At 47.5% G+C, this 23,711-nt stretch overlaps 12 protein-coding genes across 12 annotated transcripts; 6 read left to right on the forward strand and 6 right to left on the reverse strand.

The window, feature by feature from the left end:
- Positions 1 to 16: 16 nt before the first annotated feature.
- C7M61_004522 (uncharacterized protein) lies at positions 17 to 2,553 on the reverse strand (the record flags this gene model as incomplete). The annotated part of the gene is made up of 2 exons (XM_024859841.1): positions 17 to 36; positions 66 to 2,553. 2 exons carry the CDS (start codon positions 2,551 to 2,553, stop codon positions 17 to 19), a joined length of 2,508 nt encoding a protein of 835 aa, XP_024711990.1.
- Positions 2,554 to 2,812: 259 nt separating this feature from the next.
- On the forward strand, positions 2,813 to 3,619 carry C7M61_004523 (uncharacterized protein; the record flags this gene model as incomplete). The annotated part of the gene is made up of 1 exon (XM_024859842.1): positions 2,813 to 3,619. The coding sequence occupies one exon, from the start codon at positions 2,813 to 2,815 to the stop codon at positions 3,617 to 3,619; it is 807 nt and encodes a 268-aa protein (XP_024711991.1).
- Positions 3,620 to 4,798: 1,179 nt separating this feature from the next.
- RPP2B (ribosomal protein P2) lies at positions 4,799 to 5,131 on the reverse strand (the record flags this gene model as incomplete). Its single annotated transcript, XM_024859843.1, has 1 exon — positions 4,799 to 5,131. The coding sequence occupies one exon, from the start codon at positions 5,129 to 5,131 to the stop codon at positions 4,799 to 4,801; it is 333 nt and encodes a 110-aa protein (XP_024711992.1).
- Positions 5,132 to 5,752: 621 nt separating this feature from the next.
- Positions 5,753 to 6,451, forward strand: RPS15 (40S ribosomal protein uS19; the record flags this gene model as incomplete). Its single annotated transcript, XM_024859844.1, has 2 exons — positions 5,753 to 5,765; positions 6,039 to 6,451. The coding sequence occupies 2 exons, from the start codon at positions 5,753 to 5,755 to the stop codon at positions 6,449 to 6,451; spliced, it is 426 nt and encodes a 141-aa protein (XP_024711993.1).
- Positions 6,452 to 7,147: 696 nt separating this feature from the next.
- On the forward strand, positions 7,148 to 7,999 carry ARG11 (Arg11p; the record flags this gene model as incomplete). The annotated part of the gene is made up of 1 exon (XM_024859845.1): positions 7,148 to 7,999. One exon carries the CDS (start codon positions 7,148 to 7,150, stop codon positions 7,997 to 7,999), a length of 852 nt encoding a protein of 283 aa, XP_024711994.1.
- A 557-nt stretch (positions 8,000 to 8,556) lies between these two features.
- C7M61_004527 (uncharacterized protein) lies at positions 8,557 to 9,534 on the reverse strand (the record flags this gene model as incomplete). The annotated part of the gene is made up of 1 exon (XM_024859846.1): positions 8,557 to 9,534. One exon carries the CDS (start codon positions 9,532 to 9,534, stop codon positions 8,557 to 8,559), a length of 978 nt encoding a protein of 325 aa, XP_024711995.1.
- Positions 9,535 to 10,827: 1,293 nt separating this feature from the next.
- C7M61_004528 (uncharacterized protein) lies at positions 10,828 to 12,380 on the forward strand (the record flags this gene model as incomplete). The annotated part of the gene is made up of 2 exons (XM_024859847.1): positions 10,828 to 11,034; positions 11,355 to 12,380. The coding sequence occupies 2 exons, from the start codon at positions 10,828 to 10,830 to the stop codon at positions 12,378 to 12,380; spliced, it is 1,233 nt and encodes a 410-aa protein (XP_024711996.1).
- Positions 12,381 to 13,196: 816 nt separating this feature from the next.
- On the forward strand, positions 13,197 to 15,142 carry C7M61_004529 (uncharacterized protein; the record flags this gene model as incomplete). Its single annotated transcript, XM_024859848.1, has 2 exons — positions 13,197 to 14,524; positions 15,025 to 15,142. 2 exons carry the CDS (start codon positions 13,197 to 13,199, stop codon positions 15,140 to 15,142), a joined length of 1,446 nt encoding a protein of 481 aa, XP_024711997.1.
- Positions 15,143 to 15,366: 224 nt separating this feature from the next.
- ZCF31 (Zcf31p) lies at positions 15,367 to 17,079 on the reverse strand (the record flags this gene model as incomplete). Its single annotated transcript, XM_024859849.1, has 1 exon — positions 15,367 to 17,079. One exon carries the CDS (start codon positions 17,077 to 17,079, stop codon positions 15,367 to 15,369), a length of 1,713 nt encoding a protein of 570 aa, XP_024711998.1.
- Positions 17,080 to 18,851: 1,772 nt separating this feature from the next.
- On the reverse strand, positions 18,852 to 19,805 carry C7M61_004531 (uncharacterized protein; the record flags this gene model as incomplete). Its single annotated transcript, XM_024859850.1, has 1 exon — positions 18,852 to 19,805. One exon carries the CDS (start codon positions 19,803 to 19,805, stop codon positions 18,852 to 18,854), a length of 954 nt encoding a protein of 317 aa, XP_024711999.1.
- Positions 19,806 to 21,087: 1,282 nt separating this feature from the next.
- On the reverse strand, positions 21,088 to 21,771 carry C7M61_004532 (mitochondrial 54S ribosomal protein mL57; the record flags this gene model as incomplete). Its single annotated transcript, XM_024859851.1, has 1 exon — positions 21,088 to 21,771. One exon carries the CDS (start codon positions 21,769 to 21,771, stop codon positions 21,088 to 21,090), a length of 684 nt encoding a protein of 227 aa, XP_024712000.1.
- A 154-nt stretch (positions 21,772 to 21,925) lies between these two features.
- CHR1 (RNA-dependent ATPase) lies at positions 21,926 to 23,536 on the forward strand (the record flags this gene model as incomplete). Its single annotated transcript, XM_024859852.1, has 1 exon — positions 21,926 to 23,536. The coding sequence occupies one exon, from the start codon at positions 21,926 to 21,928 to the stop codon at positions 23,534 to 23,536; it is 1,611 nt and encodes a 536-aa protein (XP_024712001.1).
- Positions 23,537 to 23,711: the final 175 nt, after the last annotated feature.

The following is a 23,711-nucleotide window of genomic DNA, read 5'->3' on the forward strand; positions in this document are numbered from 1 at the left end:
TTTGGCGGTGTGTCCATCAGGCCCGATCACAAGAATCTGATTGTTTTCCAACGCGATAATAGGACCATCGAGGTCGTTGATCAAATCAGGATACTCGTACGTCTGAGAAAACTCTCTGCGCTCGTCAAGGGTTTGGCCCCTTCCCAGATCATTATCGCCCACAAGATCTTCCTCTTCGTCGCCATGGAATGGCAACTGGTTGTTTTCGATGGCTCTCAAGGCGATGAACGAAGACAATGGAATGTAGTGCTTATGGAAGTTCCAAAGCACGAACAAGGTGAATATGGCCAATGGAATCATAAACGTTGCACAGACAAAAGCCTTTTGCGATGCAAGGGTACCAAACATGGTGGTGTGGAAAATCAAAAGGCCCAAAATCAGTCTTCTCACCACCAAAGGCCAGACTTTACCGGTGTTGTGAGGTGGATGGACGCATGCGTAAAGCAACTGGTACTTGAAGACAAAGTAGCCAATAATGAAGTAAATCAATCCTGCGGTGAGGATCTTGGTCGAGATCACCGAGTAGGTGATTGTGATAATTAATACAAGGATGGGCTGTGGCAACTGCAACCCAAAATTAAAGACTGGTGGCTTGTAAAGATCGAGATAGTCCCTTGGGGTCTTGCACCAGAAGATGTTGCCGATTGGGTACTTGAGAAGGTTTCCCAAGAGAAGCAATTTGTAGGGGAAGATACCAATACCCTGAAGAATAATCAAATCCACATAAAACAAACTCAACTTTTGAAGCGAGTAGGCCAACTGGTAGGCAAGTTGGGCAGTGTCGCTGATTATAGCCGTTCCGAAGAGCGTGAAGACAAGGAACAAGTTCACGAATATGTAAAAGAAGTTTTTGGACACGATGGACAATTCCTCGTCACCGTGTGAAGTGTAGCCCTGCCTTTTTGTGACCCAAATGTAGAAGTACGGCATGACGATGTTGAAAATGGTAAAGACATAGGGTGGTAAAATACCCGTGATGAGGTACTCGGCCCATTGGTGGTCCTTGAGGAATTCACCGAGCTTTGGGGCGATTTTGGAGATCGTCTTAACGTTCAAGAAATTGGACAAGAACTTCACGGGGAACACCAAAAGCACCGAAACAAGACCGATGAAAACCATGACAAAGAAAATTCTCGTGTTACGCTCCTTTCTCGTCAAGCAAAGGTTCTCCCAGATGATATCGTGAGGAGCTGGAGCCAAGCTCGTGATTAAGTGATTCACCTTGGGGTCAAGTACAGCCTGAGCGAGCATCTGGGCCTGAGCCACAGAACGCATTGTGATGAAGGCCGTGGAACTAGGAGGAAACTCGCGAAGTCTGTAGCGTTTGATTTCCTTGTCGATGATTTCAAGCTGGTTGGTGTAGTAGCTGATGCAGTCGACCTCTGGCCCAAAGAGGCCGAGCCAACCTTTTCTCATTTTAGGTCTTTTGGCAGCATCGTCGTTGAGAAGGGGAAGTTGACTGGCGCTTCCTTCAAGCGTATCGTGATCGTCAATGTGCTCAGAAATCTGATCGATAATGGATGGAGAGGAGGCTGCTGAAGCTGCATCGCTTTGCACTTCGTTAGAACCCTCTTCCTCATCGGTGAATGCTGTACCCAGAGGCTGGTGGAGATTGAACAGATCGCCTATCGAAGGTCGTATTCTGGAAGTCATGACATCCGTCGTGTTGTTCAACCCGTTTGTCTCGAGATACTCCACCCAGGCCATCTCGAGGTGTCTCATAACCTTGCGGCGCATCTTGATCAACGAATTGAGTGCATTCCACTCCTTCACCACCACTACATCATGAACCTCTCCCACGCCAAGCAGGTTGATGTGTCTTTTCAACGCCTCTTCTTCACGTAACAGAGGCAGAATCCCAGAAAGCTTGATCGTGCGGTCCGTGATCGAACTCTGCTTACCAAGGTACCTCTGTCTCATATCGATAATCCTCAAGGTCTGCTTGTGAAGCAAGTAAATTACAAGACCAGTAAAGATATACGTGAAAAGCGTGTACATCCACAAAATAGGCTCGTGATCGGGTTTCTTATGCTTGAGAAGCTCCACAAGATTGGCGTGAAACCCAGCCAGCCTTATCAGGGTAGAGTTACGATCATCATCGTCGTCTGGATCTGGAAGGTCCATCCGGCCAGTGTACTTGTATCTGACCGGCAGAATCACCGTCACAGCAAAAACAACACACGTGGCAAGAATCGTGATACACGTTTTGAAGAAACCAAGAAACACAACAGCGTCTAAACCAGCATGTTCTAGCACCTGGCTCTCGCTTATCTTAAAAACAATAGGCACCCAGCCAAAAAGCAGATTCTGTGGAAGCGGCGGCAAGTTCTGCCGCAGGTGGCTGTGGACGTAGTTTTGGTTGATTCGGTTGAAGTTGGCCACATAGATCCTGGGGTACTTCTTTCGTAGAATACAAAAGATAAGAAACGCCGAAAGGCCGAGGAACAACGCCACGAGCAACTGCACCCTGGCTATCCGGGTCCCGGCTCTGTAGCCGGCTCCGTCCCGAATCGGGTCGTAGATGGGCCGTGAAACGTTGGTAAGAAGGTCCATTGTGGTGTGATAAGAAACCCTGGCTTGCTTTTAGTGTGTAGGGTCACGTGACCGTTTTTGACGATGACCGGTTTACCCGAGGAGGTCCCCCGATAAGCGGGAAGGGGGGCAGCCAAGCAACTTATTGCACTTCCATTATAGCAAAAAGACAGTTTAAATATGGACATTTAGTCGGGAAGCGGGGTTTTGGTGGGTGACCATGTCTGGTGTACGGGTGTGCCCTACATCAACCCGCTCTGTTTTCTATTTTGCAACCATTATGTCCTACCTTGAGATCAAGCGAATTGTCGAAGAACAAATCAGCAAAGTCAGCCAGCCCGTCGAGATCACCGACGAGGTGCGGCGCGTGATGGACAAGTACGGAATTCCCGAAGAAAAGATCAAAAACGGCCTTCTCAAGGTCAATCTACATATCAAAAGGCAAAACAAGCACAGATTCAGCAAACAAGTGGTACACCAGCTCGTGCAGCAGATCCTCAAAAACGAGCACGACAAGCTTTCAAAGGTGAATGAGCAGCTACAGAGAGTCCAGCAGCTTATTCAGCCTGTCATTGTTCCAGAATCCCAAGGAGGGCTTTCGATCAATGAACGAGTGAGTAAGTTACAAGAATTGGCCGAGGTTCTCCCGGAGCCAACTTACTTATTTGCTTTGGATGCTAAAGAAGATGACGAGGAGAAGGTGGAGGAGGATGCCATGGAAGAAGACGAAAGGGATCAGGAAGGTTTGATTGTGGATGATGAGGCCAGGGTCGAGAGGATTCTGAAGAAGAAGCTAGAGAAGGAGTACGCCAAGGCGGTTCAGGAGGAAATTAAGGAAGACGTGGCCTCCCGCAAAGAGTCCAACGAGGAGCTCCGACAGAGATACACGAAGCTTCGAGAACAGCTTATACAGCAGAGTCAGGCGCTCATATACCAGCAGCAGAAACACGCGTATTTGGAGATGTTGGCGAAAAAGACAGAAACGCTACGGGAGGCGGATTTTCTGGATAAGGACGGCCTTGAAGCGCAGATTACGCGGTTCCGGATTATTGTGGAGAAGCTCGAGTATGCCACTTCACAGAGCTAGTGAGGGAGGGATAAGTTCGGTTTTCGTTTTTGGATGGAAATAAGGTTGGTGTGTTTAATTGGACAGGAAAGGCCTATTTAGTGGTCTACGGGGTAAGAGGCCATGGAGCGAGGTACTTTTGATTAGAGATCATGAAGCGGGCTTTCGATCAGAATCAGAGCGGATAGAGTACTGGAATATGGCTCTACGGAATGAGGTGAGCTTATTGATCATATTTCATGGACATATTTGCTCCAATTTGAGTTCGTATGGTATTATCAACGTCCAGGGTGAGACATGCATCGAGGATAGCACATCCAACATAGCGCATCCGAATTGATGGTTAGCCGACTCACAAAACGTATTACTGGTGAATTCAGGGTGGTTTGTTAAAGAGAGACTTAGCTTAAATTGTGAGATTCATGTAAACTAGAGGAGCTCAGTTGGGCTCCATACTCATCAGATACAAAAGCTCACATGTAATGCACCCTCGAGTGCATCAACATACTCCGTGTGTCAAAAGGTGACTGCTACCTGCTTGAAATGAGTTTTGACGTCAGATATTTATCATAGATTGATGCTAGTAAGTAAAAGTCACTTATCCAAATATGGATCGCTCTCTTCTCAGTCGTCCGATTTAGCCATAACTTTTGAATAAGATTTTCTATTTTCTTTCAAGACTTGATATAACGAGCTTCAAGTACAATGAGCTTCCTAAAATTATAAAAATTATCAGAATCACTGAACCAAGCTCCTCCTTACCAGATCTTAATACCACTTCAGCCGTGCATAGGTAGCCCAATAGTGAGTGAACCCATACTAGAACCAGCAATACCTTCAAGATGTGAAGAGTAAATGAAAAGCAAATGAACCTTAGTTTCCGAATCCAAAGCTAATACTCTGATATCGAAAAATGCCTTCAGGGCCCGATTTTTCACACCCTCTACTCAGCACTGCGCAGTAAGATCCATCCACACCATGAACTAAAACAGTCAACCAACGGCAAACATTCAACGAGCCAAACCCACACAAATGCCCTTCAAGCCCTTTTCACCACCCCACTATCAGCATCATGCTAACAAACCACCAGCCAATCATCACAAATCACCATCCTCTCAAAACACACCATCCAATCACCTCCATCCACCTACAATCCTACAACTCTCTGGAATGAGCAGTCTATTAAACGTCGCTATTAACTTAGTCGAACAAACCGAAGCCCATGTCGTCGTCAGACTCCTCCTTGGCCTCTTCCTCCTTCTCCTCAGCAGCAGCCTCAGCAGCACCGCCGGCAGCGGCACCAGCAGAGCCAGAAGCGGCAGCAGCGCCACCGGAAGGCACGGAAGCCAACTTGGTGTTGCCCTCGGCGATCAACTCCTCGACAGACTTGCCGTCCAACTCGGACAACAAGGTGGAGATTCTGGACTCGTCAGCCTCAGCACCAACGGTCTCCAAGAGAGCGGAGATGTCAGAAGCGGAGGGGTTGGCGTTACCGCCCTGGACCAACAAAAGGTAAGCAGCGAGGTACTTCATTACAGAATAATCAGTTTAAGCGGAAAAGTGCAGACTATCCTTTGGATGGAGATTGAGTATGAAGATTTTTTTCGCATATATAGACACCTGTACCTCCGGGCCCCAAGATGGCCACTCTGGGTGTCCACCTAGTCGGCCCCACCCGGTTAAAACCGTAACTTATTTGCTTTGAGGGTAACTTGTAGTGGTAAATTTAACAAACAAAAAGCTTTATGGCCCCGAAGTCGTCTTTCAGGGGTGTTGGGAAAATTCAGGTCACGTGACCGTGTTTATTGGGCTCCCCAAACCCTCCGTCAAAACCCACTAAACCTGCTGCAATTGGGCTGAAATTTGGCATGTAGACTAGTTTCAAGCCAATAAAAGTGTATGGTTGCTTACTTTGCACCAGAACAGTCCACATGACTGGGGATGACGGTACCGTAATTTTTCAAAAGAACGTCACTGGGTCACGTGACCACATAACATACTCTCGTCTAGGGCTCCAGCCGCGCCAAACCGCTAGTTAACCTCTGTGGCTCACGTGACTCCAACTCCCGCACCGCTGCAGCCCCATACACTCCCTACCAGACAAAAATTTTCATCCATAATCCTAGATTTTTCTTCTGTTACAACCACACAACCATGGCTGAGACTAGTATGTACCCACCCACGCCAGGCAGATGAGCTTGATATGAAATCCCGTCACCGTTCCAAATACGTCCTCGAAGTCCCCGTTCAAAAAGACCCTATATTTCTCGAGTTATTCCCGTCCAACGAAGTTATGTTCGATCACGATGAAATCCACCGAAGTTCCAACTATCGACAACAAATGACCATCATATGATTCCACGTTGAGTAATGAACGATTGCTTTTCAATACATGTCCATCTGCTTTACCACCCTACCCCAAACCAATACTAACCAACAGACACCAGGAAGAGAACCTTCAAGACCTTCTCCTTCAAGGGCGTTGACCTTGAGCAGCTTTTGAAGATGGACACTGACGAGTTCACCAAGCTCTGCGGCGCCAGAGTCAGAAGAAGATTCTCCAGAGGCTTGGGTGCCAAGCCAATGGGTTTCATCACCAAGTTGAGAGCCGCCAAGTTGGCTGCCCCAGCTAACGAGAAGCCAGCTGTCGTCAAGACCCACTTGAGAAACATGATTGTTGTTCCAGAGATGATTGGCTCCTTGGTTGGTGTCTACAACGGTAAGGTTTTCAACACCGTTGAGATCAAGCCAGAGATGGTTGGCCACTACTTGGGTGAGTTCTCCATCACCTACACCCCAGTCAGACACGGTAGAGCCGGTAACGCTTCTTCCAGATTCATCCCATTGAGATAGGCTGTCATATAGTAATACTAGTATAAGAGAGTGGTGTGTAGATGTCTTAGCGGTGGAAGAGAATTGATGTAACAGTCAGTCTTTTCAGCTAAAGGCCAGAAATAATATGGTTGAGAAATGTACATGAAAATGTATCTAGATAGCTATACTGTTCAATGTACTCTGTATCGCTGAGTATATAGTGTAGCGCCATATACTACCTGATCTAGCCTTGTTCAAATACATGCAAAGCGTAATTTGAAAAGATTTAAAGAGATTTCCCATTTTCTCAAAATCCAAAAAAGCCTGAAAAGCATAAATTTTCAACCTCACCGTATTGCTTATTACAACCTCACCGTATCGCTTATTGCAGTGCGTCAGATTGGCTGCAACGAGTACACCATTCTACCATGCCAACCAAGCCAGCAAAATCACCCAAATCACAAAACCTCCAATTCTCCATTTTCTCTAAACAACATATAAATCTTCCTTCTTCGACTTTGTCCTCCCCAGGTCCACCCCAGATCCACCCCGCCATCTCATCTGCGAAATACTCATCTTTGAGTCACCTACAACTACATCGCCAACTGCACCACGCCCCACCCAGGCCGGAAACCACCTGAAAAACCAAAAATATCCTGTATCTAACGCGTCCACCCACTTGTGAAAACCCTCCCCTGCCGTTTGCCTTCTCCTCCGCCCCATTGAATCCTCATCATGGTAGATCCAGCTAAGGAAGTGGCGTTTGGAGCAGCCGCTGGGTGTGTGGGAAAGCTCATCGAGTTTCCATTTGACACGGTGAAAGTGCGGCTCCAACTGGCTCCCAGCAGGCTTTCGACGTTGCAGGTTGTGGGGTCGACTTTTCGAAACGAAGGTCTCATCAACGGTTTCTACAAGGGAATCCGGGCTCCCATGGTCGGAGCATGTATGGAAAACGCTGTGCTTTTTTCAGCATTTCAGTATGGCCAGGAGATCGTCAAAAAAACGACCAATTGGGAACGAAACGGTCTTCCTGCGGTGTGTGCTTCAGGTGCTTTTTCGGGTTTTGCTGCTTCGTTCGTTTTGACCCCCGTGGAGCTTGTCAAATGCAAATTGCAGGTTCTGAATTTACACACGCATTCGAAAACGGCGTCGTACGGGTCCGTGGTGGCCAGAATCATGCAGAAAGAGGGTCTTTTCGGACTCTGGCACGGTCTAGGTTCTACACTTCTTCGAGAAATGGCTGGAACCGCCGTGTGGTTTGCCACGTACGAGGAGTCGCTAGCGGCGCTTAAAAAGACGTATCCAGCGGCTGAAAACACAAACTGCTTGCTTTCGGGCGCCGCTGCTGGGTTCATGTTCAATTTATCCATTTTCCCAGTTGACACCGTCAAGCTGATGATCCAGACACACGATGTGACGCTGCCGGCGCTGGAAAAGCTCAAAATCAGCCAGGCGGTGGCGACGTTGATGTCCAGAAAAGGCGGCATCACCAACTTTTACAACGGACTTTCCATCACATTGATCCGTTCGATTCCAGCCAATGCCGTTATCTTTTACGTCTACGAGTACCTCAAGACCAATTTTTAGGGACCTCGGGAGACGTAGCGACAGACTATTTATTATACAGCCGGGGTTCCCGGTGATAGACATCCATAGACAAATAGACAAACAGACAAACAGACAAACAGACAAACAGACAAACAGACAAACAGACAAACAGACAAACAGACAAACAGACAAACAGACAAACAGACAAACAGGCAAACGAAGAAGCATTACTGCAATTGTAGTTTGGGAAATAGCAGCAACGTTATTGCTTTATTTAAGTAGGCAGCTTCATGATGACTCAATTTGAATTACGAGAAATATCAATTAGGTTAATCGATACATCTTATCCAGTTCTTTCATCTACAATAGATCTTACAAGCACCAACACAATGAAAACGTTCTACACCTGATATGTTCAAAAAAGTCTTAGGAGCCTTCAATCGACCCTAAACTCAAACGTATATTATCTTCTGCATCACAGTGTCTGGATAGACTCACATCGAGCGAGCCATGGTCATACCACCATCTGCGACGTCCTTTTTCAACGTCTCTAACGTCTTTCAAATCATTCTCAAAACCACCTCCTCTCCACTGCCTCAGAACAACGTGGCTGCAGCACGCAAATCATCGGCATTGATCAAGTCACAGCCAAGCTCCCAAAGCGCCCTCCAGTGGGAGTTTCTCACGTAGATTGGCCAATCAACACCGCCCCAGATCCTCGTCTTGAGGCCGTGCTCGTGCGCCTTGTCAAAGTACCCCTTGAGCTTCTTCTGGTGCTCCTTGGTCAACGAGCCACGAACAGCCAGGGTATAGAGATCCTTTCCGAGCAATTGCTCAAGAGAAGCACTGGCAATTTTACAGGAACGTTCGTAACGCTTCCATTCGTCCGCAGAGGCTTCCATGAACTTCTGCAAGGGACAATCAGCGTAGACATAGCGGTTCTCTCCAGAAACCGATTCCTGGTCAATCACATCCCAAGGCACGTCTCCCGTCAACGTAAGCACCACCGGACCTGCCACGTGTTCGCCATTGTAGTGAGCCAAGTAGTCCTTTTCGACGAATCTCTCGAGGTACGGCTTCAATTTGGAGTAGAGCTCGTGGCCCTCGGTCTTCAAGTCCAACCAGAAAAACAACGGCACCTCCGGGGCGTCGTAGAACACAGAACACTTGGAGTCCGTCTTCTCCAAAATCGGCTCGGAAAACTTCTTATTGGCGCCATCCAAGAAGTAGTACAATGGATCCAAGTACAACGCGTTCAAGGTGTTTCTCAGCTCAAGGTACACCTGGTTGTGGCCGACGTAGATCTCGTCTTTTTTGAACTCCTGGGTGGTCTCTGTGACCGTGTCGCTGACGGTGTACCCCTTTTCAAAGTGCCAGATGTCGCCTTCCACACTGACCACACCCCACAGCAAGGCATCCAAAAGCGGTCTTTTTCTCCAGTAGTCGTTGTGGGAGTGGATGGCCTTGATGTGGACGTCACGTGTGAGGCTTTCCAGCGTCTCGTACCGGTACGCCGGGAGGTTTTGTGTGAATTGTGGGCGGAAAACGTTGATCATGGGTTGGTAGTAGGACATGGTGAGCAAGGTGAGAATGAGCGGTCCATGTGAGGTGCCGAGGGGGCCCAAGAAGATTTTTACTTTTTTTTGGTTGATTTCGATTTGAGGCGGCAAAGGGCCGTATTTATAGTTTTTTTTAGTTGAAGGAAGGGGCTGTTGGGTGATTTGGTGGACCCCACGTGAATGGGACCCTTTCGCAGCCAATACGAGTCGTTGATGGTGGGGCACTTTTGGAGACGGTTTTTTCCTTTTTTTTCTTTTTATTTTATTTATTTTGATTGAAGGTGGTTTTTTTAAAGCGGCATTGTTGTCGCTGGAGTGAATACATCGTTGATTGTAGGTGGTGGTTCTCTGGAATGACTATGTTGGTTGATCAGCCATAGGGTGACATCTCAACCATTCACCAAATCAACAAATTGAAGTAGAACAAGTTTGAGATCTAATTTTGGGGTACAACGAACAATATCTTAACTTCCTGGCTGAGCTTGATGTGTGCTGATCTTATAGTGAGAAGGTTTCTACAATGAATAAAACCAGAGGAAACTATGTGTCAATATGAATCATCATTCGAAACTTTTTTTTTTTTTTTTTTTTTTTAGTTGATTTCGGTTAAGAATGAGCCAAAAAAGCATTACTTCAATTTCTTTACCTTCGGCAATCGCCTACTTTCAAATGGGGAACGAACTCGATAATCTGCGGTGATCACTTCTACCGTGCTTTTCAGCTGAACACAGATATTATCAAAAGCAGCAATCTGGCAAAAACAAAAAGTATCATTCATTCAGGAAAATATTTCCGAGAACCCATTGGAATACCATTCTTCGACGGGAACGGAAAGTGTAGTATACTCATGCATCACAGGAAACGATGACCAGCTCAGACCAATTTTCTACAAATACAGCCAAGCTTTTCCCTCTACTTGAACAAGCTCTTTATACCCCATTGAAATGAGTTTAGTAATTCCTCTCATCGAAAAAGACAAAGGCCAGGAAGATGTCGAACAGAGCATCTCTCAATTAATCCAGGCAGATCCATCCGATTACGTCTCCCACGAAGTCTATTCTATCAAGGCCGGCTCCACAACATGGTATACCACTTTGCTTAGATAGAATAATTTGACCAAAAGCGAAGCCCTGGATTCAGAGTTACAACAGATCACATCAGCCAGGAAAAAGGAAGGTCTTCTGGTTCTTGGATCAGATCCCAATTTCAACGATGGGCGCCCAAGAATCGTCTATTCGGTTGTGAAAAGGGAACAACTCCAATACAGCCACCTCGAAGCGTCAAGAAACTCTCTGTCTTACTCTTCTCATGAACGACAGAACCGTGTCTCCATTATGCCTTGTCTCAGAGTTGGAGAAAGACGGATCCACCTTCAATATGGCTTCCTCAAAAAAGCAGCAGCAGAAGTCTATGAAAAAGAATATTCGGAGAGTTCAACCATATTGGATCAGACTTCTCCTGGCACTATCCGAGGAAGAATGGACATCGTCGATCGGAGTGACACACACCAAGATCGTCTCCACATCATCCTACCAAACCAAAGCATAAATGACAGGTTCCTGCTCAATTTCAGACGGTTCAAGCCCGGTTGGTGTCAATGCTTACTGGCTGTTAAGCTAACAAGAGTCAAAATCACTTTAGTGGAAACCAATACCTGCGTTATGCCAATTGAACACAAGTACGTGTACGAGTCGATTGAGAGGAAAGTGTTTTTTGATAAGTCGTTCAAAGATGTGTGAGTGAATTCCAAATCTTGGCGGACACTCTTTTATCTCGACTACCCTTCCTACGCTTGCAATCTTCCTGAATTGGGCGCCACTATTTATTCCAATAAGTTTTGCAGAACATATGCTCTCGAATTTCTGGTTTCCTTGGAATGCCCAAAGGGTTGCACTTCTACTTTTACCGCCCTGACCAAAATCACAGTGCCAGAAGAGGAAAACGCAAAGTACAATATTGACGGAGAAAGGTTGTGCAAAAAACAGGACTATGTTTTTCTCGAGAGGTTTCCTAGGTCTGAGTCGGCCATACAAGACATCAATCAGTGTATTCTCAACAAAGTGGCTTCCCTTAATAGCGACAAGATCTTGACTTATCATTCTTCAGTCATCGGATATCCAGATCGGCTTGTTGCAGTTATCGTGATGTCCAGATACGGGCCTGCTGAAAACAGAGGGAGAATTGAGAAAGAAGCTATTGTTGGTGAATTCAACCTAAAGAGTGCTGACTTCACCGACGTCGTCATGTTCGATAGTGGTTGCCGTCTCATCTCCTCAAACTGTAAAGACAACATGGCAGTCTCGGATTTCTTGAGTTTGTGTGAGAGCAGCGATTCAGGAGATCACAGGCCTTTTGGTGACAATTTCTGGGCAGAAATTTGCACTAAGAAAATACAGAGTCTAGATGGTTTTGGGCGTGACTGGTCTATTGTTATTCATCTGGCAAAGAAGTCAAAAAAGGTGTATTTGAAGAGACTTTCAATAGAGGTCGTTGAGGAGACCCAGATGTTTAACGGAGAACGTTTTGCATCAGAGCGAAAAGTCAACCTTGTGGAAGACAGACAGTTCAAGGGTTCTACCGGTAAACTCTCGCTAAAAAAGGGAAAAGTTACCATTCCAGAAGAATTCTGGAAGAACAAGACTTTCTCGTTAAAAAGCACGATTTTTGGACGAGTATTTCTGAGACAATCTCGAGTTGTGGTGAAGCTACAACTTGCTTCTTTCATGGCTGCAACGGAATATATCGTAGCAGAAGAAGTTGTGAATGTCGCTGGCGATTACGAATCCTTGAATAGTGAACTTTCAGAGCCACCTTCTTACGAATCAGGGGCGATGAAGGAAGTGGAAGATTCTAAAGATTAATAAAGACATGATTTAATGGGTTTTACGGATTGCCTCTATTCAGATGTCAACCTGTCAAAAATGCGGCTTAGCTGCACAGAAAAGTTCCCTCTGGTTCACCATTATCGCACTAATGTCAACCTTCGGTACTTAAACCCATTGAATTGTTACAGTACGATAAATGGCCTCATGGAGACTCTTGATCTTCACCAGCAATATATATTGGCTTTTTATGGACAGAATTCTGTGATATTCTACTACAAGAAGAAATAGGTGTGAGCTAGATAGTTAGCTGATATGTAGATGGTGGTGTTTCACAAGGACTACTCGTTTGATTGTGGCCGTGTAAGGGCATCTCAATGATACAAACCGTTGACAGAATACAATGAAGAAGCAGCCTCTTTGGCTGTGTGCCAGGGATCTGTAACTGATCTCATAAAGAGGTGTAGAGTTGTTACAAGGCAACAATCGTATTTAGTTTGAGAGGATGACAATATCAAGCATTTGGATATCGTGGTGCAACAAGAAGCTAATCTTACTTTAGTCTCTTGATATTCGAATTCGACTCCATTTCCATGATAGCTTTACACTCATCAAGCCAGTCTGACAAAGAATATAAAAGCTTTGTGAGACTAACAACCATAAAGAACAAAGAAGTTGACAGAACGCCATTTTGATCACCACCCGCTGCAAGGGCATGCAAAGGACCCACACGTCCTCCATCCACAAATCTGGAAATAATAATTCTGATGCCTGACAAAAAATGACCAGCAGCTCAAAGCGGCCAATTTTCCTTGCATCCTCGTTTCAAAAAAAGGTTCTTTCAACTTGACCATAATGGTTTACACCGTACATTTCATCAAAAAAGACAAAGGCCAGGAAGAAGTCGAAAGAAGAATCTCTGAGTTGATTGAGGCAGATCCTTCCGACTACGTCTCCCACAATGTAAGTTCTTTTAAGGTCGGATCCACAACATGGTATATCACGGCACTACAAGTCGAAAATTTGACCAAAAGTGAGGCCCTGGGATCCGAATCGAACAATCTCTCATCTTTCAGAAAAAAAGAAGGTCTTCTGGTTCTAGGTTCAGAGCCCAATTTCAACGATGGTTGCGCAAGAATCATGTACTCGGCTGTGACAAAAGATCAGCTTCAATACAGCCATCTTGAGGCGGAACAGTACAACACGTATTGCTCTACAAGGGAACACTTAAAGCAGTTCTATTATGAACGTTGTCTCAGAGTTGGAAGCAATCGGATTCACCATCATGCTGCTATTGAAACAATACCAACTGCCAACCACTATGAATTGTACACTTCAGAAACCACAACTACCTTATCTGATCGAACCTCCTCAGGAAGCATCCGAGGAAAACTCGATATTTCCTACCTAAGTCCAGAAGGTGAAAATCTGGTGTACAACTTTGTCCTACCAAACGACAGCGTGAATGAGAAGTTCTCGCTCAAAATGACTCAATTGAAGCCCTCGTGGTGTCAGTGCTTTCTGGATATTGTGGTTAATAACGTTAAAGTCACACTCCTTGAAAACACCGTTTTTTGTGGGCCGCTGGGGCACAAGTACGCATACGAGTCCCAAACAGATGAACAAGTGTTGCTCGATGAGTCGTACAACGTTGTTTTTGGAAGTTGCAGCTTAAGTGAGTACAATGGAGAGAAATTTTTCTTTGTCAGTCCCAGCCGCTACAAGTGTAACCTTCCCGATTTGGGTGCCACCTTTTTCTCCGATCAATTAACCAGGACTTATGCCCTCAAGTTCCTGGTTCGCCTTCAGTGTGTGGGACCAGGCTGTTGTTCCTCTACAATTAGTGGTAGTATCAAGATAACAGTCCCCACAGCGGCGAACCCGGATTTTCAGATGGACGTGGAGAAATTAAACAAGATTAAGGACTTCGTTTTTCTCAAAAGGTTTCCGAAAGCAGGCTCAGCCATACAAGACATCAACCAGTATATTCTCAAGAAAACGGCTTTCCTCAACAACCACATAATATTGACTCATCACTCTTCGGTCATTGCTTGTCCCGTTCATATCATTGCGATTATCACCATGTCCAGTTACGGGCTAATTCAAAGGGGGGAGATTGCCGGGGAAAAGCACCGCAAAGATGCTTTCAACCTAGAGAACGTCGACTGCACCATTATCCTTATGTTGCCCGATTCTGCTTTTCTCTTCTCTCCTGGCTTTAAGCACCGCATAAGATGGTCGATGTGCTTGAGACCATGCGGAAGCAATAGCCATTCACTTTTCCGGCCCTTTGGTGAAAATTTCCGAGCAGTACTCCGCAGTCATCCTGGAAGCCGTTCACTCAAATTTGAGGATGGCTGGTCTATCGAAATCCATCTGGCGAAGAAGTCTCGCTGGGTGATTTTAAAACGCTTTTCATGGAGATTGTAGAGGAAGTGCAGATACAAGACGGTGACATCATTCGGTCAAGCCTGAAATCAACGGTTATTGTGGACAGAGAATATGGGGCCTTACAGGGTAGACTTACACTTAAGGATGGAGTTGTCACGATTCCAAAACTGCTTTACAATTGCGGTGTCACATACATTAAGCCCCTGATACTCACGCAAACATGTTTTAGAAAAACCCAAATGGTGGTGAGCATGAAACTTGCTTCGTTCATGGCTGCTACGGAATATATCAGGTTGGAATCGAATGTAGATGTGCATGGTGATTACGAGTCTTTGAATGCTAAACCCGCAAAGCCGCCGTCTTACGAGTCGCGGATGAAGGAGGAAGTTATAGATGTCAAAGTTCAATAAGGAAATGATGAGTTGCATGAGATCCCTCCATTTGTTCAGTTTGCAGCTGTCAACCTGTCAAAAATGCGGCTTAGCTGCATGGAAAAAAGCTCTCAAGCTGTACCGATGCTGAATGCCCTTGAGATCTAAAATGCAGTTAAACTAAATCTTTCTCCCTAATCTCTCTACATCGAACGTCCCCTGATTACAATAGTACCCAATTCATAAAACATTACTAATTAGCCTCATGTAGACTCTTCATTCTTCACCAACGGCGATGCAGATGGTGATACCGGTTCACAGAAACGGAGAAACCGCAGGAGTGTCTGGCTGTGTTTCCGTAGTAGATGCGCATCGAGCTCAGGCTCGACCCGTGTGGTGCTTTCCAACAAAAAAATCACCTTTGTTAGCGCTTCCGAAGCAGCCTCAGCGGAAGAAATAACCATACTGCTTACTCTTCGCCAGCCGTCTCTTCCCTGAGCCACAGAGCCTTTCCAATCATGGGACAGCCCGAAAACAATCGGGTGGCTTCCGTACCCACGAGCAACTTCAACAACTTCACAAATTTCTCCAACGTGCTTGGAAACCTCCGCTAGCAGCTTCCAGTGCTCATCTTTCATGTCTTGTTTCTCCACGGGCAACTTCTTCTTCAGCTCAATCTGTGCCTGGCTGTAGAGGCATTGAGCCAGCGCCATGTGCGGATTCAACACTATTCTGTCCTCCTGGAGGGTGTAGTAGACCTTGAGGAAAGACTCCAAGCTGGCGTCGACAATTGGCTCCTTTCTGGATTTGTTCAAGGCCATGGCTGCACGTATGAGCGAGGTGAAGTCGTTGAGCTTGCCGTTGTTGAAATCTTCCCATGAACTGGGTGTTATCTCGCCGCGTGCATAACTGTCATTGGCAACAGGGAGCGGGAACTTGGCCTTTTCGGCATCGTCAAACACACCCACATACTCCTCGGAGTCCACTACGGTGTCGATCCAGAAGCTCCAGATCGCACGGACCTTCATCTCCTTGTCCATGCGCTTCCGTCTGTTCATATTGACGCTGGTGGACAAAAGCTCCATGTACTTGTTGGAATCGACAATCTCGGCGAATTTGGCCTTCACGTCGCTCAACTGCGCTGGATCAGAACGCACGCTGGCTGTTTTCCGCAACAACGTATAGCACACGAGCATGCCGTGGTCGTCCAAGGTATCCATGTACTTGTGGGTTCTTTCGACCCAGGTTTCCTCCTTTCTGTCGATGCTCCACTTGCCAAGAGCGCAAACTCTGGCAATAACGGCGTGGAGGAGGGCAGCGTCATTTCTGAGGAAGAGCAGCTCAAGAAAGACGGATTTCGACGGAAGAAGCTGGTCGTTGGGGTGGCATGCCCGGTAGTAGTAGGCCAAAATGTCGCTCAAAACGGGCCAGGCCGGGAGCTCATGGCGTTTCAAGTCGCCCGAAGAGAAAGGCCCCTTCGTGGGCTCCTCGGTGTCCAGAGACTCGCTATCTGGAGACACTTCCTCTCTCTTGGGCTCATCGTAGAACGGATGGCCGTAGAAATGTGGGGGCGGCGGGAAGCCAAAATGACCTGGCGGAGGAGGTGGAGGACCAGGTGGAAACGGCGGATAGTACCCGTACAGCTCTCGTCTTTCGCCGTCCTCTGGTTTACGGGGTGGTGGGGGTCCTGGAGGTGGAGGACCTGGCGGATAGTAAAAATACGGCGGGTACGGTCCCATTGGAGGTGGAGGACGGTGGTGGTGATGGTAAGGAGGCGGTGGCGGCGGTGGAGGAGGCCAGTAGTGGCCGTGTTTAGGGTGGTGGTGGTGTCTTGGAGGTCCATATGGAAAGAAGCCACGAGGACCGTGGTGGTGGTGGTAGTGGTGATGGTGGTGTTTGTAGTCGTCCTTGGGGCGTCTTTTCGGGTCTGGCGGGCCGAAGCTGGGCGATCGAAGCCCCGGGTAGTAGTCTCCCATGGTTGAAGGCGTATCAGGCTCCATCATTGGTCTGTGGAGCCGAGGCAGCACGCTTGAAGGCGGTCCTCTTCTTCTATCATCATATTCCGTGCCCGAGTCCACCAGCAGCCGTTTACGGCGCCGTCCGCCTCGGTTGCTTTGGACGAAAACACACGGTATACCGACCATCCGGCAATTCAGACAAGTGGGGCCGTCCAGGCCCAGCGAAACCGGCATGAGTTCGCCGTCACACTTGATTTTCTTCTCTCGGCACGACAAACACGCCCTCCTCGCCACGGGACGGGGTCCAGGCTCAGGAGATGGCACTTGCAGAGGAGTTTCCAGCATTTGGGATGGAGACGCTGGAGATGCTGATGGAGATACGGGGATGGGTGATTTCGGACGAGCGGGTCGTTCTGAAGCGTTTTTATGCGGTGGCGTGGCCGGGGCCTTTGTGTCAGAGGACATGGGCGGGCATCAGTTTAAGTATCGGTGGTGAAGATGGATGATTCCGTCACTGTATAGATGGCGATGGTGGGGGACGGTGGGGGGCCGGTGAAAAGTGGCCGATTTTGGCCGAAATTGCATGGATCGATTCCGCTGCGTCTGGAGAGCACGGATCCGGTGTTTGTTTATGCGTGCGGTGTAAATTGGTGCTTTTTGGTGTGGTGCTTCCGAGGATGCCCAGGCGAGGCTGAACCGGAAATTCGCAGCCACCTTCCCCAAGACTTGGCCAGCTGGGAAAGTGCTAAAGAAGAAGAAGAATAAGAAGAAAAGTTTACTGGAGTTTTTGATATTTTTCAAAAAGCTGGTTTGGGCTTTTTTGGATTTTGTGGTTTTCGGAATCAACGGGGCGGCTTCATGCACCGAACGTTAAGGGTCTACGGCACGATGCCGTTCGACGGAACGTCACCGCAGGGAGCCGAAAAGCAAGCGGCGGTTTTGTGGGAGAATTAGGGGTGATTTTGGTTGGAGGGTTGGTTTTGGAGGGTTTGGCGTTTTTTGAGTTTTGCTGGTTTTGTTGGTTTTTTTTTTTCTATGTTGGTTCAGAAGGTCTGATGGAGCTCTACAATACAGACCTCGGCATTTGAAACGCAGGCAATACAGATTTCGGCATTTGAAACGCAGACGGCTTGACGACATGCTAGCGCCGTTTGAAAGCGCAATGCAGCTTCTGCAAAACGGGTTTTACGTTAGTTTGCTGTGTGATTGGCCAAGACTGTTTCTGTGTTTTAGGGAGTTGAGTATGGATGGGAGGATTGATAAGGAATGGGGGGGTCTGGGGCAACGCTATCGACGATATCGACGGTTATCTATAGGCAAAATTATGAAATTGTAATTGTCAAAAAATCTTCTATTTATCAGCTTCAAATCCTCTTAAACTGGGTCTTCATCACCTGCCTGAACTCTGCGCTTCTCTCTCCGTTGATTACCTATAACGCCAAGTCTTTAAAACTTATTCTTTGCATTTCCTGCTTTCGGGGTATTCGGCAAATTCAAGTAACGGAACTCTGCAATTTTGATATAACGCATGTGGACGGTAAATAGGGGAGGGCCGTCTTCACGGCTCTAATATCGGTTTATTCGGCATTTGACGCTACGAACCTTGAATTAAACTTTATTGTGATTGCAAATAATTGATTTTTTTTACCATAGAATGAAGGCATTAAACAACCCCAAAAATCAAATTCCAAGCTAATCTCTACACTTCGATGTAATTTGCAACATCGTGTCAATCTACAACCTCGACTCAATCTGCAACATCGTGTCTAGCTATATCGTCTATTTACAGACTAACGAAGGGACTTTCTAACCTGGGTGCCACGGAGAATCAGCACAAGCTTGACGGAACCGGACAACAACTCCTCCTTGAAGTAGAACAAGAAAGCGGCGGTGGTGATGGACTGGAACAACTTGATGCCCAAGCCACGGTACAAACCCTCCAAGCCCTCGTCAGTGACAATCTTCTGGATCTCCTGCACCATCGAGAGCTTCACCTCCTTGTCGTCGTTGGTCTCCAACTGCTTCTTCTTCACGTGCATTCTCGACTTCAACGTGATGTATGGGTAGGTCAACGTGGTGGCCACGAGCTTACCGAAAGCACCAATGAAGAACGCCTTGACACCGGTGAACGACTTGATGCCGTTGGCAGCGATAATCACGTTCTTGATCTGCTCAAAAATGGTGTACTGGATGATAGGGTTGATCACCAACACCAAAGCAGGGAACACGCCGGCAAAAAGCGTGCCCAAGCCGTCCTGCTCGACAATCTCTAAAATGGCCTTGACGGTGGAACCGCTCAGCTTGCCGTGCTCCTTGGCCTTGGTCATCATTCTGGTGTTGGCGACCCAGAAGGGGTTTGTGCCAATCACGGTGATGGCACCGGCGATAGCTCCGGTGATGATCGACTGGAACGTCGAGAGACCCCTTCTTTTGAGCTGCGCCGCCTTGTTGGCCTTCAAAAACACATTCAGTGTCAACTCGTAGAAGTAGTAGTAGATGAACTGGGAGAGCGTGATACCGTACAAGGCCAGCTCGAGACCCAGGTAGAGCCCTAGGATGCCCTTTTCCTTCAAGATCTGCTTGGTGGCTTCCACGGAAGACGTCTTTTTGGAGTCCTCCTCCTTCTTCTTTTTGGTGGTCTGGGCCAACGTCGATAAAGTCACCAAAGGATACGTGACAATCATCAGGAGGGCACCGCCACCGGCACCAGCAATAGCATGGGCAATTTCGTCGCTGTCAGACATGGCAATAAATAGGGTATGGAGGTCTGGAGAAGAATCTGGGGTAGACTGGAGTATATATATATTCGCGGTTGGCGGTGTTGATGTTATGGAGGATATGTGGGGGTGTAATGGGGTGTTTTAAGGCGGTTCCTAGTAAAATTTACATCGTTGTGATGCTACAAATGTGGAGATTACAGTGGTGGTGTTTGTTTTTTGGTGGGATTTAAATTCACCGTTTTAGACGGACTACCCACGGGGACCGTGGATGCCCAGGCTTTCACATGCACCCCCGCAGAAGCGAGGCAGTTACGAAAAACAGACCACTGGAGAATGTAGTGTTTGTATACGGAGGATTTTGCAAACACCGAATTTTCAGTTTTTGCTTGTAAATGGTTATTTTTCAGTTTCCGTAATTTTGAAGATTTCTCAGTTTCTTCACTTCAGCCGTGTGCACTGCTCTTCTTGATCTGAGACAAGAGCCAAGAGTCCACGGACTGGAAAATCGTATGTCTCACTTTCGGGTGTTTTGGTGAAATAGACGTTTTTTGGTTTTGCAGTTTTGTCAAAATTGGCTGACATCAGGCGGAACAGGTGACGGCTAGATTGTAGTTCTTGGTCTTGGACAATTGTAATGATATTGGTTCGAGGTGGTTTTAGATGTTAGAGTCAATTTAAGATGTTCGCTTGAATCAAACTCACTGATAAGGATCGTAAAGCTCGGTGTAAGGTGATCAGAAAAGTGTCCGCCATCTATGTCTGGCCTGCTTCTTACATGGTACGATTGTATGGAATAGTGATTGGCCATTCGTCAACTGCCAGACGTTTGATGTAAAATTTTGATTGAGCACGCTCCAGTGGCCTGATATTTACCGGTACTCGTCAGCTTTTCATAAGTTCTACACCGAGCTTCTTATCATAAGTATCATAAGCTAGACTTCTTGCCATAAGTATCATGAAATAGACTTCAATTGGCAAGCGTCATTATCAAAAGTGGTCCACAAAAAGAATCATGAAAAAATGAAATGAAGTTCTCAAGGCATAATCTATTGGTCATCTACTCCAGTTTTTCATTGTAGCTCATACCAGCTGCCTCATATATTGCAGCTTAAAGCCAACTTCTTGCATAACCGATCTTCCACACCAGCCCTGAAAGTGATGAACTTACAAATGCAAACCTCACCGTTCTAAATCCACTCAATCTCTTACCAACGTAAATCTGATAAGTATCCACCCAAATGCCCACTTCACATCATCCTACACACCCTCTTCTGTATCCTATATTACCCCTCGGCTATTTACATGACTAGACGCGGTTCTCCTGGAGCAACTGCGCCGTGACGGTCTCAAGCAGCTTCTCGCCCGTCAAGAGCTTCTCACGGACAAACTGCTCCGCCGTTTTCTTGCCGTGGACAAACGCCACGGCTCCTACAAGCGCATACATGACGTGGGCGCTGATCTTCATTTCGCCACTGGCTTCAAACAGAAGGTGGTGGTTGTGCAGTTTCCAGAACATCGTCTGGTTGAGGTTGTGCTGTTTGGCAAACACACCAAGGGCGGTTTTGCTGCCGAGCTCCTTGGACACACGGGTGCCCAAGACATCAAGGTTCTTGCCGTTGATGGCGTTTTCGTTTTCCGTGGGCTGTTCAATGACATGCTTGGCCAACAAGAGATTGAGCACCTTCAGGCCCATGACGACGAGTTTTTCATTGTACGCCTTGATACCGTTGCCGAACGACTTGTGCGTGAGCACCTGGCGGGCCATTTCCTCGGGGATGCTGTAATTGGCGAGAAACTGCTTGATGGTGCTGGTGGCCTCTTCAGAGCCGTATTCGACTCCCTGGTGGGTCTTGAAAGCCTCCTTGGGGTCTCTGCGGAGACCTGCCACGCGGGGGCCTGTGTGGAGATAGATGGAACGGACATGGAGAAGCCTGCCACGTGACTGGCTCATGGCTCGGAGCTGGCCCTGTGCTAGTCTGTCCACCAACATGGTTCTAAGGTGTCGGTTGATTTGTGGTGATTAAATTTTTCGAGCGACTTACTACCAGGTTGAGGCTGCCTTGTGTGCAGGCCGCGCTCACTATAGAGAGATGCCCATCCCGCACTGAGTGGAACCAGATAGTCCAGGTTATTTTCACGACAGGATGGATATTTTCCGTATTTTGAGCCGAGGGGCGGCGCTTAAGAACAGCAAGACGGCCACGGCGGACTTTTCGGACAAAAGGAAGCCCAAGACGGCGGAAAAAGCGTCCCTGGACGATATCGACAGAGAAACCGATTTCTTCAGAACAAAGAGCCACAAGCATAAGGTGGAGGCCAAGGAGGACGTGCAGGAGGAAGAAGAGCCTCCCAAGGCCGTCATAGCATCAGCAGAAGACGCCCAGAAGTTCCGTCGATCCGCAGGATCCAAGGTCACCGGTCATGATGTTCCTCTTCCCATTGGATCCTTTGAGGACCTCGTTTCCCGTTTCCAGATCAACAAGAGACTTTTGCATAATCTTCTAGACGCCGAGTTTGTGGAGCCCACGCCCATCCAGTGTGAAGGTATCCCTGTGGCGCTCAACGACAGAGACCTCATTGGATGTGCTCCTACTGGTTCCGGTAAGACGCTTGCATTTTTGATCCCCATGATCCAGACGCTTTTGGAGAACGCTCCAGCTAAAAACAGCAAAATCAGAGGCCTCGTCATTGCGCCCACGAACGAGTTGGCGTCGCAGATCTTTCAGCAGCTTCAGACTCTCACTAAAGGCCACAAGCACCTCCCCAGTGCCATTCTCTCCAGACAAATGGCCAGCCGGTTCCAGGACGGCATTGTGCCTTCCACCAAATACGCCATCATCGTGTCCACGCCTTTGCGTCTTTTGGACGTGGTCAAGAACGGGTTTGTCGATTTGACCTCTGTGGAGCAGTTGGTGATCGATGAGGCCGATAGGCTTTTCGACAAGGGTTTCGTGGAGCAGACCGATGCGCTTTTGGCCAACATTACCAACCCCAAATTGCGCCGTTCCATCTTTTCTGCTACTATTCCAGCCGGTGTGGAAGAATTGGCCAACTCCATCATGAGAGATCCCGTGAGAGTCATTGTGGGCCACAAGGAGGCGGCCTCGCTGAACATTGAGCAAAAATTGGTCTTTACAGGCAGCGAAGACGGTAAGCTTGTTGCCATCCGTGAGATGCTCCAAAAAGGCGAGTTCAAACCGCCTGTGATTATCTTCTTACAAAGCATCACTCGTGCCAAGGCGTTGTTCCACGAGTTGCTCTACGACAAGCTCAATGTTGACGTTATCCACGCCGAAAGAACGCCCAAGCAGCGAGACGAGGTGATCAAACGGTTCAAGAACGGTGACATCTGGGTGCTCATCACCACGGACGTTTTGGCCAGAGGTGTGGATTTCAAAGGTGTCAATCTCGTTATCAACTACGATGTCCCCCAGTCCGCACAGGCGTACGTCCACAGAATCGGTAGAACCGGTCGTGGTACCAATAAGGGTAAGGCCGTGACGTTTTTCACCAAGGAGGACTCGGCCATTGTGAAGCCAATTGTGAATGTCATGAAGCAGTCGGGCTGCACGGACGGCTACAGCGACTGGATGGAAAACATGAGTCGTTTGTCGTACCATGATAAGCGCAAGATCAAGTCGAAACAGGCTGACAGAGATGCCATCAGTACGGTGCCCAAGGTGGTGAAGCAGAAGCGGAAGCAGCGGCAGGAGATGATTGCCGCTTCGAAGAGGCGGAAGGAGGCCACGAGCTAGGCCTTATGGAATAGACGAATCAAGGATTAATAGACGGAAGGAACAGGCCGGGATGTAGTCGAGGGTGCTAATTTAGCAGTATGTCTAGGAGTTGGGGCATGATTTTGACAAATCTGTCAGAAATCAAATCTGCATCTGAATGCAATTGAAAGTGGGTATGTAGGGATTTGAAGAA

Source organism: Candidozyma pseudohaemuli, assembly GCF_003013735.1.
Source record: "Candidozyma pseudohaemuli strain B12108 chromosome Unknown scaffold00015, whole genome shotgun sequence".
Classification (NCBI taxonomy): Eukaryota; Fungi; Ascomycota; class Pichiomycetes; order Serinales; family Metschnikowiaceae; genus Candidozyma; species Candidozyma pseudohaemuli.